This window comes from Geotrypetes seraphini, chromosome 12 (genome assembly GCF_902459505.1).
Source record: "Geotrypetes seraphini chromosome 12, aGeoSer1.1, whole genome shotgun sequence".
NCBI classification, from domain to species: Eukaryota; Metazoa; Chordata; class Amphibia; order Gymnophiona; family Dermophiidae; genus Geotrypetes; species Geotrypetes seraphini.
The window spans coordinates 14,388,424-14,402,963 of NC_047095.1; the positions used below are offsets into that span (position 1 = coordinate 14,388,424).

The window sequence follows — 14,540 nt, forward strand, 5'->3', positions numbered from 1 at the left end:
AATGCACGTGACTTTTCATCACATGTTAACCCCCACGCTGGCTAAAAATTTCTGCCTGTCAAAAGGAGGCGGTAGCGGCTAGCATGGCCAGTGGTGTAGCGCATGGTATTACACGCGTTAAACCACTAGCGTGGCTTGATAAAAGGAGCCCTATATTTTGCTCAGCGGAGCGTCATTTCACTCGAATACGAGCTTCATCAGGAAAGATTCAGCTATGCAGCCTGATGGGTCAAAGCCCTTAAGCCATCATTTAACCTCGCGTTCAGGCAAAATCACCCAACTGGGAGGAAAACCCCCACAAAATGCTGTACAGATGTTCGCCATTAATATCTTAGAAATGTTAAATGTGAGCAATGAGATATTTGGTTATTAATGCCCATTTGGTTGTCAGTTATATGTTGGCTATTAGATGTTGATTGTTAAGGTATATGAGAGGCAAATATCCCCACATTGTATAATCTCCACAAATCTCAATACAGAAATAATGAAATAATAAACTCACAGGCATAGAAATAATGACATTCACCTCCTCAAAAGAAGCAGAAGCTTTTCTGGAAAATGTCTCTAAAACAGTGGAGGTTGTCAGGGGAAAAGGAGGAGCTGAGGGATATAACTTCAGTAGCTTCCTCCGAGAAATTAGTTGACATGCCACCCCACTGTTTCTCCATGCACCCAGAGGTTATGGGAGGTAAAAATGCAGGAACGTTTCTCTTGATCTCCTGCTTACCTGTTCCACAAAAAGATGAAAATTCGTAACTCATCATGCTCTTTATACAACAGTAAATTCCAAAGAGTCTCCACCAGCTCTGCAGGTGTCCTACTGATGTTCCAAAGGGGAACTTTCCCCTCTGGTCATGCCTCTTCAGGCATGCATCTACAGCTGTACTCCTACAGCCACATGCCACACTTGGAGGCATTTTGAAGAGCTTCAGTGATGTCATAAGCATAACCCTGTCCTTCAATGGTACAGAATGGTAAACCTCAGGGTTCTGCAGCTTTGCTTCTCCTGCTTTTCTAATTTCTGCTAGCATTTCATAATCCATTCATCCTGGCCACATGAATAGTTGTATATTACCACTTCTACATTATTGTCCTATCACACTTGGAATTTGAACAGATAAAGATTCAACATTACATTTTATTTCCTGCAAGAATTTGATCCTATGCCATCCTTAATACTTTGTACCACCTATTACAAAGGCTACCTTTCTCAGAAAAATGATAGAATCGTTGGTAGCCAAGCAACTGCAACTTTTCCTGGATGCTTACAATTGACTTACAATGAAGCTTTAGGCCAAATTTTAGTATGGATACAGTTTTAACAGCTATATTGAAGGAACTCAAGCTTTTTTGGATAGAGGTCAGGGCAGTCAGTGATGCAGAATGGTACAAACCTCTATTTTGTCCCTGGAAATTGGGTCCACATAGATGTGAATTGGGTCTTTCCCTCTTCCTAGGTATTCAAACCTTAGCTTGAACTTTACATGTGGTTTTCTTATCCGACATGCCCGTGTTTGCATTGCTTTGTCTCTGAATTCACCCTCCACAGCCAGAAACCTCCAGCCTCCCTTATCAGTTAGTAACTGAGGGATAGAAACATTTATTTTTTGTGGATGTGCATGTTACCCTGGCCAGGCTCTATTTACGTGTACATATTTGATTGGTCATTCTGGTCAGGTGCTGCCCACCTGAGCTGGCCAGAACAAGAGTATAACTGGGGTGTAGTTCTGATTTCATAAATAATGCGCACTATTGTTTAAAATTTACATGTTTTATTTATTTTTTTTCAACTATTTCTTTACAATCCTTCAATATAGTCTCCCTTCTTTGCAATGACCGCGTCCCAACGTCCGGGAAGCTTCATTATTCCGTTTTAGTTCAGTTGGTGAATGGCTTGGGTACCGGCGGAAGAAAGCTCTTCCATTGATGCAAAACGATGTCCACGCATAGCTTCTTTCAACTTTGGAAAAAGGTTGAAGTCTGGTGGTCTCATGTCTGGACTGTAGGGGGCATGAGGTGACACCTCCCAGCTGCATTCGTGTAGCATTTCAATGCCATTCCCTATGTGCGGGTGAGTGTTGTCGTGAAGAATGAGTGGCCCAGCCAAGAGCAACTGAGGTCAGGTTTTGTACATTTTTTACAAAAAATCATGATAATACACTGCTGCGACACGTCTTCCATATGGAACTTTGTCTGTGATGATGATGCCTTCATGATCATAAGCAAAAATCATCATTTGTTTGACTTTTGATTGAGCTCATCAAAATTTTTTTCATCTTGGGGAAGATGGAGCTCTCCACTCATCATTGAAAAACTAAGCGAATACAGCTGGGAGGTGTTACCTCATGCTCCCTACAATCCAGACATGAGTTCACCAGACTTCGACCTTTTTCCAAAGTTGAAACAACATATGTGTGGACATCGTTTTGCATCTCTGGAAGAGCTTTTTTCCGCCGGTACCCGAGCCATTCGGCAATTGAACAAAAACGGTGTCTTGGATGGAATAATGAAGGTTCCCGGACATTGGGACTCGGTCATTGCAAAGCAGGGAAACTATATTGAAGGATTGTAAAGAAATAGTTGATAAAAAATAAAATAAAACATGTAAATTAAAAAAAAAAAAAAAAAAAAAAATAGTGTGCATTATTTATGAAATGACCCTCGTATATTATCTGTAAGGAGGAGTGCATAGCAGTTAAAAGATGAACAAGGGGAGCTGTGGCTGCCCTTCTTCCAGGTGCCAATGTTTTGTCCCCTTTCTAACCTTTGAAATTCTTACTCCCTCCTGGTCCCCCACCCATCTGACATAATGTTGATATTATAATGTGAAACAATATTGACACAAAAAAACAACAACAATGTGAACATTAACCAGTCACAGTTTTATTATAAACAGAACAAATTGTCAGAATGACGACATGTACAAGTACCTAAGCTGAGGTAGAAAACAATTTGCAAATAACAGAACTTGAGCCCAAACAGTTTATGCCTGTCACCATGACCGCTAAGTAGCTAATCCAGAAAATGTCCATTAGAGAATGACACGGTGGATGTTACCCGTGGGTAACCTGCCAAAATGGTGGAGGTGGGATAGGTGCTCACTGCAGGTATGGGGACAAGGCCATCCACCGCCCCGTGGAGCAGTGAATGGCCTTGTCCCTGCAGTGCAGGGAGGGAGCGCGTGCGGTCACCGATCGTGCGCAGCCCCTCCCTCCTACCTACCTACCTAAATCTATCTCCCTCCCTCCCACTTACCTTTGCGGTGCGTTTTAAGGTTTGAGACTTGTTGAAAGCCGCCGGAGCGTACGTGCAGTCGTGTGCGTGTGGGCAGAAGCTTCTCCTCTGATGCAACTTCCAGTTGCGTCAGAGACGCTTCCGTCCACACACGCACGCAACTGCATGAACACTCCGGCGGCTTTCAACAAACTACTCAAACCTTAAGATGCGCCGTGAAGATAAGAGTGAGGGAGATGCACGGACCGCGCGAAGGGCAGTGAGGTGGCAAGAGAGAAGGGTGGATCCTGCGGGACGGGGCGGTGAAGGGGAACGGCGGAGACAGGTGGTGAAGGGGACGGTGGTCCGGTGACGGGGACAGATTTTTTTCCCCGTGTCATTATCTAATGTCCACCCGATATTCAGCACTATTTGGCTGGCCGGGAATAGCTCCTGGCCAGCTAAATAGCACTAAACCATCTGCTGATAACCAGCTATCTCCCAGTGAATATCTCCCACTGAATATCCTGGTCAGCAGCTAGCCCAGTCACTGGTTATGTCACATGATATAGACAGTCAGCACCAATATTTATTGATTGACCGGCTAAGTCTAGTGGCCAGGTAGACCTGCTTAAATAATATGAATTATCTGATCAGTCCATGAATATTAGGATTGAGTTCAGAGTTAATTGTAACTGCACTTGTAACCAAAAATGTCAGAGTTGAAGTTACTATTATAGCTGTGTTTTCAATGAAAATTCAGTGGAACCTTGGTTTACGAGCATAATTTGTTCCAGAAGCATGCTCGTAAACCAAAATACTCGTATATCAAAGCGAGTTTCCCCATAGGAAATAATGGAAACTCACTTGATACATTCGTTCTCCCCCGAGGCCAGCAGCGCTGCTCCCCCTCCCCAGCTTGCAAAGGCCCCCCCCCCGTGAACTGGCATCCCCCGCCCAAACTTGAAACTTACCCCCCGTCTGGCACCAGCACACAGCCCACAGGACGTGCCGAAATGAGAGCTGGAGCATTAAGGGCTCCTTTCACTAAGGTGCGCTAGGGCTTTAACGCACGGAATAGTGCGCGCTACATTGAGCATTGAGCTGGCGTTAGTTCTAGAAGCGTAGTGTGCGGTAATTTCCTGCGTGCGCTAAAAACGCCAGCGCACCTTAGTAAAAGGAGCCCTAAGAGATGAATGGCGGAGTACAGTGAGAACCGATATTTGATGCATTTAAAGGGATTCTTTCAAGTGGGAGAACACGAGAAATTAATCTGCAACTTAAAGAACTATTAGGTAAAAATTGGCAAACTGTCTATTAGGTGATGACCACATCCAGGAGTTGGAAATGCTAAAAAGTACTGCCAGTGAAATTTTGTTAAGTCACTGTCATTCATTAATAATAGTTTCTTTTTGTATACCACCACACCATCAGTTCTTGGCGGTTTACACAATAAATTACAAAGTATTTAAAATACAGAGCGAGATAACAGTGTCATAAAAGGAAATAACACAACCCTAACTCATTCAAAGTATGCACAATACAGATTATTTATACTAAAATAGATAAGCTTCTGTAAACCTTATTCCATAAAAATAATAAAAATCCATTTATCAAATTGATATTAATATCTATTAAGTATTGTACTGTGCATCTTTACAGCAGTGATAGTTTGAAAGATCAGATATCCAAGTTTATTAAAATTTGATATATCGCTTAAAATAACTGTACAAAACTAGAGCAGGGGTTCCCAACCCTGTCCTGGAGGACCACCAGGCCAGTCGGGCTTTCAGGGTATCCCTAATGAATATGCATGGAGCAGATTTGCAAGCCTGGCACCTCCATTATATGCAGATCGCTCTCATGCATATGGTGGTCCTCCAGGACAGGGTTGGGAACCACTGAACTAGAGAATAAAAATATTTAAAAACAGGGGAATATGACGAAGACAAAAACATTCCAAAACGTACAGGAGTCTCAGGGGATGGAGTTTCAGAAGGGTAGTGATGTCAATGGTCATATGCATCCCTAAATAAGAATGGTTTTAAATTTGTCAAGATGTTTCCTTTCCTCTAAGTGTAGAGGATGCGAGGTCCAAAGGGTAGGGGCAGTAACTGAAAAGATTCTATGAGGGAAACATTTCACTGTGAATGTTCTGTAACCTAATCCATTCGGGTGGGGCAAATGCCACAATCAACTACTAAGATGTCATACCTCCTTTCTTCTTTCTAATTCACAAACATATGGAAAATACATACAGAAGTTAAAATGCATGGAGGGAGAGAGGGAGGAGAATGCTCTACCTCTCAGCTGCTAGTTTTCTCACTTTTCGGACACAAGTCTGTAGAAAGGGGCTCTTTGTGTCTCAGTGCTTTACTGGAGAAAGATCACTGTCTTATGCTGATTTAATGCACATGTATCATTCTCCAAAGCTGTCCTGCCATTTTCAAGGCAGGCCTTTCTTCCGTACTTAGAAAAATATATTTTTTTAAAATTAATCTTTATTCATTTTTAAAACTCACAATAAGTGTAACATAAAATACAATCATTTCATACTTTAACATCACTTAATATATCATCAAATTCTAACTCGCATCAAATATCCCCCTTCCCTTATACTCAACAATTATTCCTAAGCAAAGCCAGACTTTGTTCTTATCTTGGTGACGATTAATACATGGTGGAAAGCTAAGAATTCTATTCCAGGCATCAAAAGAGTGCCTTTGTTGTGCTATACTTAATTGGCGGTAATGCCGCTGTCCCCGGAGTTCTTTTACTGATTCACCTTTCTACCGATCTTTTCCTCAAGGCCTATCACTTTTTATAATGCATTTCCACCATCCACTTCACAGAGAGGGGGAAATGCTTTTTTCACACCTGATCTTTGATACAAAGTGGTTCCAGAGAAGTGAATAAGATTCATGTCAAAACAAAAGTAAACACTACATGGTAATAAAAAAACAAAACAAAACACACACCCTGTAAAAACTTTAAAAGAGATCTCAATCCTGTCAAGTGTTTCAACCAAATTGAGGCGTTAAAGGAAAATAAGGTTATATTTAATTTCGTGTTTCAAATGATAAAATAGGTTAATTAAAATGTTCCTCTATATATAAAGGTTTTGGGTTTTTTTAGTCTCAGTTTACTTTTCTCTTGCTAATTTCTGTCCTTGTTAAAGTTCAAGGAAGTTCTCCATGGTAACCAAAATCACAAAGTCTATATAATCTAGCCAACCAGGAATCCAGCTCATCTATGGATTTTCAAGGATCTTTTCTTTTCCCTGCACATCTGAAATAAAGATAGTTTAATTTTATCGTCCGCACCAGCCTGATCATTATACTAAACCAGGGGTGTCAAAGTCTCTCCTCGAGGGCCGCAATCCAGTTGGGTTTTCAGGATTTCCCCAATGAATATGCATGAGATCTATTAGCATACAATGAAAGCAGTGCATGCAAATAGATCTCATTGGGGAAATCCTAAAAACCTGACTGGATTGCGGCCCTGGAGAAGGGACTTTGACACCCCTGTACTAAACAAAAGTGTGGTTTGTTTTTGCCACTTTTAGCCTTAGCATAGGGCGGGAAAAGCATTAGGATCTGTCAGAGCTAAAGTGTCATTAGACGTTTCTGAGAGCCATAACCTAGGCCGAGACTAAAAGTGGCACGGACCTTAGATTTTTAAGGACGTGCAGTTAAGATCCGCGCTTCATCCCTCCCCCTTCCCTTTCTTGCTGCAAGTAACGTTGTCCCCCCCCCCCCCAACATTTCCTTCAGTGACCCCCCCAGGAAATCAGGCAGCATCGCCCCTCCCCGAAGGTTTAGGCCACGGCTCCTGGTGGGAGACCGAGGAGCTCCTCCCACACTCGCCCCGCACCGCCGACCTAAAGGCCCTGCGGAACTCTTCGCTTGTGCAGGTGTAGAGGAAAGGGTCGAGCACGAAGAGCGAGCAGAAGAGGAGCCAGGCGGCGGTCCGCAGCCCCTCCGCCACGGGCGTGACTAGGGCGAAGACGATCACCCCCACGAGGGGCGCCGTGGCCACGACGAAGGCGCAGCACACGCACAGCACGTGGAGCCCCAGCCGCTTCTCCTTCCTAGGCAACGAGCAGGGCGGCTGGGCGACCGCCTGGAAACCGAGCACGCTGACTCTCTTCACGCTGCTCTGCACCTTCCGGAAGATCTTGAAGTAGCAGTAGAGCAGCACGAGGACGGTCGCCGCCCACAGGATGGCCGTGTAGGCGCCGGGCGCTTGGACGCCTTTCCCCGGCGCGCCTGCGCACGTGGGCGCCCCGTCCTCGCGCCTCTGGCCCAGGAGCCGGGGCAGCAGGAAGAGCAGGGGGACGGCCCAGGACACGGCGATCATGCACTCGGCGTTCCTTCGCTGGTAAATGGTCTGGTAGACGGGCGGCGCCTTCGTGATGAGGACGTAGCGGTTCAGGGCTACCAGGGCGTGCGAGAGCAGAGAGACGGTCGTCCAGAGGAGCGCGAGCCCTTCGGCGAGCGCCTGGTGCGCGGAGGACTTGGGCGCGGCCCTGGCGAGCGCGACGGCTTCGCGGGGCATCCAGAAGGCGCAGAGCGAGAGGTCGGCCACGCAGCCGTTGACGATGAAGGCGTTGCTGGTGGTCTTCAGCCTCTTGGAGGAGCAGACGAGGCCGATCACCGCGAGGTTAGCCAGAGTGCCGGAGAGGGAGAAGAAAGAGTACAGCACGGGCACCAGGACCCTCGCGCCCGAGGAGTCTTCGCAGTGCAGCCGCTGGGAAGAATTAGTCATTATTTTAACCGGAGAAAAAAAAAAGTTTCAGGGCCAACTGGTACTCGGATCAGTCAGAAAGCCGCAGCGTCCGGCAGTTCCTCCAGGCAAAAGTATCGCCATGATTTGCCAGAAAAAGAATGCTGATGAGTAAAGAGAAGACAAAAAGGGGGAGGGGGAGAGAGAGGATCCTCCGGCTCTGAGCAAGGAGATGGAAGGGAAAGGGGGGGGTCTCCAACTCTGAGTGAGAAGAGGGAGGGGGTAAGAGTGAGTCAACTCAGAGCAGGTAAATGGAAAGGGATCCTACGCTTTGAATAGGGACGTGAAAGGGGTCATCCGGTCCTGAGCTTGGAAATGGGAGGGTAAGTGAGTTCGGTTGGAAAAGGAGGGAGACGGGGGGGGGGGCATCAGCCCTAAAAAATGGGGAGGGGAGGGAGACGGGATCCTAGTCGAGCCCCTAGGCAGATATATGAGCGACAGGGTGGAAGGGACTCAGTTTTCTCTTTGTGCTATATTACACTCTGAAAACCACAGCCATTTAAAATCGTCATGAATTCTTCAGTGTGTTGGAAGGAAGGAAGAAAGAAAGCTATCTTTGAAAAATGACTGCAATTACACTTCTTTTGTTGTTGTTCTCACTTGCCAGTCAGATTTTCTATTAGCTGCAGAAGCCCCCTCTCCTTTCCATGCCTTAGTATTTTCAGCAAAAAAAAAATTCTCAAAAAGTTCTTTGTAAACCCTAAGGGCCTGTTTTACAAAGCGGCAGCAGCACAGTAACGGCCCCGAAACCCATAGATTTAGGGCTCCTTTTACGAAGCTGCGTTAGCGGTTTAACAAGCGTGATAGCGCACGCTAAACTGCTAGCCGCTACCGCCTCCTCTTGGGCAGGCGGTAGTTTTTCAGTTAGCGCGGGGGTTAGCGCATGATAAAAGTCATATGCGATAAAGCCGCTAACATGGCTTCGTAAAAGGAGCCCTTAAAGGGCTTCGGGGCCATTGCCGCATGGCTTTGTAAAACAGGCCCTTAATATCCAACGCTTTTCTTCTCATCACTAGAACGTTTTCACCCCAGATCGGATTTACAGACTTGCCTTCAAGAAGCAGAGACGGAGTAGTTTACTCATTTTTCATGGAGGTCGGCTCTCTTTGGGTAAAACTCGATGCGCTAAGATCTTAGTTATCTGCAAACGCTCCCCCCCCCCTGCCCTTAAGAGTGCCAGGTAACCCATCCTGCCCAAACTTTCCACAATGGTGTTTGCGCTAGTAAAAGTCTGGAAAACATATTTTAAGTTTACAACAATGAAAATGAACTATTCCTAGGTAGCTTGTTCTTTATTATATTTTTTAATACTGTTAACTCTTAGACCTTAAATAATCATTTGAGCAGCACTGATGTATTATTGAAACCAAAAAGGAAGGAATTGGGTCCCTAAGCTCGTTTACATTCCAATGCAGCTATAAAACACTAGTTTCTGTGATGTTTTGTGGCCCATCTGACGAGAAATGTGTGCTTCCATTTTAATCCTAACTGGTCCACCAGTCCCGTTGTCTTCCAGCCTACTTGGAACTAGTTATGTGCTATGTCTAGTTAAGTGGTTGCCAGCAACTCTTCCTCTTAGGACATTCCTGTTGAAAAAGTTACCAATTAGGAGAGGGAGTATAGTTTTCCTGTGCTGGGAAGTGAAAAAGTTACCAATTAGGAGAGGGAGTATAGTTTTCCTGTGCTGGGAAGTACAGCGCTGCTCCAGGACCAGGCTTGGAAATCACTGTCTTATTGTAGTAAATGACAGTTCTTTCCCCTTCTTGCCTTAGAAAGATCTTCATAAGGAAACAATTACTGGAAGGAAACACTTCAGCGCTGTGGACTTCCATACTGCCCGAGTTATACTTACAGTAAAATTGTTTTGAAATTCAGAAAATCATTAAAACCATGACTGTATGTTTATTTATTAGGATTTATTTACCACCTGTTTACAGAAATTCACCCAAGTTGGTGTACAGCAAGAACAATCTAGACCAAGGATGTCCAAACTTTTGGCTTCCCTGGGCCGCATTGGCCGAAAAAAATTTTCTGGGGGCGCGCAAATGCTGCGGCAAGACAGTAAACACCCGGGAGCAGCAAAGGAAAACACTGCATTGTCCTCGACCGGGGCTGCACAAAATACTTCACGGGGCCGCATGAGGCCCTTGGGCTGCAGGTTGGACACCCCTGATCTAGACACAGGCAAGTTTCAGCAGAAAAAATATTCAGATAGTACATATTATGGCATATTGGGGCAGCGGCTCTGGGTTGGGGGGGGCAACCTGGCCGAAGACCCCTCAAAAGCAGTATCCATCGGTCCTGCTCTCATTTGGTGCTCGGTGCCTCAACTTGGGGAAAAGAAGTGAGGGTGGGTTTCACTCTTCTCCCGCCAGAAACATCAAAAAAGGGGCTGTGAACATGGGCGCTGGCTTGGTGGAGGTGCCGGCACCCATCCTCCTCTCCACCCCCTCATTGCTCCCCCCTACCTCTTTAACATTCCCGGCACAAGCAGAAACCCCAACCTGCTGCTCACACCTGCATCAGCTCTTCCTCCGTTGTCACTTCCTGGACCTGCACCTAGGAAGTGATGTCAGAAGGAGGCGCTAATGCTGGTGTGAGCAGCAGTTTAGGGTTGTTGCTAATGCTGGGAACTTTGAAGGGAAGGAGTAGGTGCCTCTCATCCTCGCTACACTACTGGGCTGATTCAGTTCCCATGTTTCCCCAATGGGCAGCAGTTGCAGCTGTTCCCATTCAGTTTCAGTGCAAAACAGATAAAATGGTTTAACATCAAACCTGATGTAAAGACCGTTTCCTTTTCAGGTTTGTCCGACACCCACTGTCGGTGGAGGGTCACATAGTATGTTACCTACAAAGATGACACTATGCACAGTTAGACGTCTTAACAGCATAGGGCAGGGGTGTCAAAGTCCCTCCTCGAGGGCCGCAATCCAGTCAGGATTTCCCCAATGAATATGCATGAGATCTGTTCAGGGCAGGATTAATTCTTCGAGGGCCCCTAGGCACCCAAGTACTCGGCCCCCCCCCCCCCCCCCCGGCCCTGCCCTGCTCATGTCCTGCCCCCGTTTATCTGTTTTCTCCTTTACTTCTTTATTTCCATTTCCATTTGTATTTTTTTTTAAATTCAAAACAAACAAAGATTAGCATACTAGTGTACAGTTTTCCTTCTATGCAACCCCCCAACATCTCTGAACAAATCCCCCTTCCTTCCTTTCCCACCTACTTACCCAGGACTTTAACGCTGAACCCTTTCCATACATATATAAAAGTGTTCAATATTTGTAAGCAGTAATACTATCCGAAATAAGTCTATATTGATAACCATGTTTACAATGGCTCTCAACTGCCTCACTCTACATCAATCAACTGTAACCCATATGTATAAACAACCAAATCTGTAACTCTTCTAGTACGTTCCACTCTATGTATGTTAACTTGCAACGAAACAACAAGGCAAGCAGTCCACCAAAGAATCCAATGTGAAACAAAAGAAGATTGGCAGAAAATAAGGAGATTCAAATCAGGTTAATTCAAGGTGCTCCCAAGAACCATGCCTGATGCATTTCGCCAAACAAGGCTAGTCAATGCTAACAAAAAAACATGTCTTTCATACAAACAGAACACAGAAAACATCTTCGCCTAGTATGGAATATATAATCACAAACTAACTTCTCCCCCTTTTACAAAACTGAAGTATGGTTTTTAGCTACAGCCAGCGCTAAAAAATTTAATTTAATTCTTATATACCGCTAATAACCGTGAGGTTTCTAAGCAGTTTACAAAAATGAATGCATTAAAAGATACAATAAATAAAAATAAATAAGATAGGTACTTGGAAATTCCCTAATTGTCCCAAAGGCTCACAATCTAACTAAAGTACCTGAAGAGACAATTTATGAAAAATAAAGATAAAATATAAAGACAGTTTTGTAAAAAGGGGGATAAAATAGAAATACATAGACAAAGGTTAAATAAAACCACCAAGAAGCTGGACTCTGCATACAATGCAATACCACAGAAACAGCAATACATGTCCCCTAAAGCAAAAAAAATAAATAGAAATTTTTTTCTACCTTTGTCTTCTCTAGTTTCAGCTCTCATCTTGTCATTCCCTTTCATCTTCTGTCCTGTGCCTTTTCCAGAAATTGTCTGCCTCTCCCTTCAATCTCTTCTCCCCTCCTCCCCCCATCCTTGGTGTACCATCCATCATCTTCCCTTTCCTCCTCCAATGGACTGGCATCTCTCTCCTCTCCTTCCTTCTCCCACACTCCCATGGTCAGGCATTTCACTCTCCTCTCCCTCCCACTTCCATCAGCATCTGCCTCCTTTCTCTCCCTCCAACCCAATTCCATCCAGGATCCTTCTGCGTTATGTCTCTCACCCCTTTCTTTGCACCCCAATTCCATCAGCATCTGCCCCCTTTCCCTTCAACCCAATGAGGTGGCATTGATGAACCTTTGAGAGCTAACATCGAAGCTAAGTAGCTAACAAGATTAAATTGGAAGAAAAAGACATTAAGGAAATGAAGGAAACTAAAATGAAATACAATGAAGAAATAGTTATGGAATTATGAAATTAAGAATAAGTATGAAACTAAATGAATTTTAGAGTTTTGAGTAAATAAACAATAAAGTGGACTGATGAAGACAAGAAATTGCTGGGCATTATTCATGGTCTAGTTGAATCCGAAGGTCCATACAAATGAAAAAATAAAGAATTAATATACATATATATATTATGAAGTATATGTTAGTATTAGACCAATAATCTCTTTACAGTGTATATGGGGCTGCAATATATAAAGAGGCACCATATAGCTCTGATTTTTAACAACATTGAGTTTTCTATCCTTTTGTTTTGTTTTATACTATATTCCTTGATAGGACATTAGCAACCTAGGTGGTGGTTAGAAGGAGATCCTGCTTTTCACATAGTTTTGCCCATTTCCATGAAGGGCTTTTCCTGTAAGTTGTTTAATTGATCGTATGTTGAAGTTTTTATTGTATTTTATTTGCTATTGATTTTATAATTTTATAGTTATTATAGTTCTTTGTTTAAACCTCCCAGAGCTGCTGCATGGTCCTAAATAGTAGAATCAGGTTCCTATTTATCATAGATATCTGAGTAGTATCTTCAAAATTTGGCACCTTGAAAGCCACAGCCCAGTCAGGTTTTCAAGATTTCCACAATGAATATGTATGAGATATGTTTTCTCTCCTTCCTTAGGCAGTTGTTACATCACCTATGCCTAAATCTAGGCCTATATGTTTGGCTGTAGCCATAGCAACTATTGAAGAGGCTTAGTCCATCAGTCTGACTGTACACATAACATAAGAATTGCTGCTGCTGGGTCAGACCAGTGGTCCATCATGCCCAGCAGTCTGCTCACGTGGCGGCCCTTTGGACAAAGGCCAGCGCCCTGAGACTAGCCCTAACTGCGTACATTCCGGTTCGGCAGGAACTTATCTAACTTTGTCTTGAATCCCTGGAGGGTGTTTTCCCATTTGACAGACTCCAGAAGAGTGTTCCAGTTTTCTAACACTCTCTAAAGAATGGGACTGGCAGGAAGCAGTGGGGTGGTGAAGTCAGAATCTATTAGCACAAATGAAGAGGAAGTGTCCTATGGAGATCCTAAACCTAGCATGTATTTATTTATTTGGATTTCAGCAGAATAAATAAAAAATAGAAAGCTAAAGGATCTAATCAGCACTGGTGGAAAATAGATGTTAAACATAATGGGGAAATTGAGCAGTGCAGAACTCCCTTTAAGGTCACCAAGGAGGAGAGAAAACCCTGCTGAAATGCACACAAAAAAAATCTTTTGGAGTTAAAATGTGAAACCAAGAGGCTCATTGTCAAAAAAACTGTCTAAAATGTGGCATGGAGGGGCAGATGGAGGTTTTTCTCACCAAACCCTTCTAATATGCTATTTTTAAAACCTGTTTTCTAGATGAATTTTTATAGAACTTGACTGCAGTGAATCTAAATCCCAAGGCATGGTTTGGGCAGGTTTATGATTTGGATTTTCTTCTGTAATAAGCAAACATTTTAGAAAATATTCAGGGCAATTTGGACATTTGGAGCTAGACCTCTTTTAACAATGAATAAGTGCCATAAAAGTATCCAAATTGATCAGATGGCCACTGGAGGGATGAAAGACTGACCCTCACACACACTCCCCCAGTGGTCCCTGACCCCCATCTCACCCACTCATCCTCCAAGATATGACATGAAAACTGCCATAAACAACTAAATTATTTGCCTTAAGGTCATAAGAACTGCCCTACTGGGTCAGACCAAGGGTTTATCTAGCCAGTGTCGCTGGAGAACATGAAATTTCAAATATTTCCTGTGAGGCGTAAAAATGGGAATGTGAAGATCTGCCTCCATCAAAGCCAGAGAAGCAAGGAATTCTCCCAGAGCCACCACTACTATGATGGATCAGACAGTTTCCATGTGAAAGTGGAGGACCTGTAGGGACTCATTTACAGACTTCAAATCCAGAATGAGCCTCCAATCTTCTGTACCTTTCTTTGGCACTT

The 14,540-nt window shown here is 44.0% G+C and overlaps 1 protein-coding gene across 1 annotated transcript; it reads right to left on the minus strand.

Annotated features, from left to right (window-relative positions):
• Window positions 1-7,002: 7,002 nt before the first annotated feature.
• GPR88 (G protein-coupled receptor 88) lies at window positions 7,003-8,141 on the minus strand. The gene has a single exon (XM_033916830.1). The coding sequence runs from the start codon at window positions 7,978-7,980 to the stop codon at window positions 7,003-7,005; it is 978 nt and encodes a 325-aa protein (XP_033772721.1). The 5' UTR covers window positions 7,981-8,141.
• Window positions 8,142-14,540: the final 6,399 nt, after the last annotated feature.

Bases quoted from the DNA above. Each gene is read 5' to 3' on its own strand.
- GPR88 (XM_033916830.1), bottom strand. From the start codon at position 7,980: ATGACTAATTCTTCCCAGCGGCTGCACTGCGAAGACTCCTCGGGCGCG.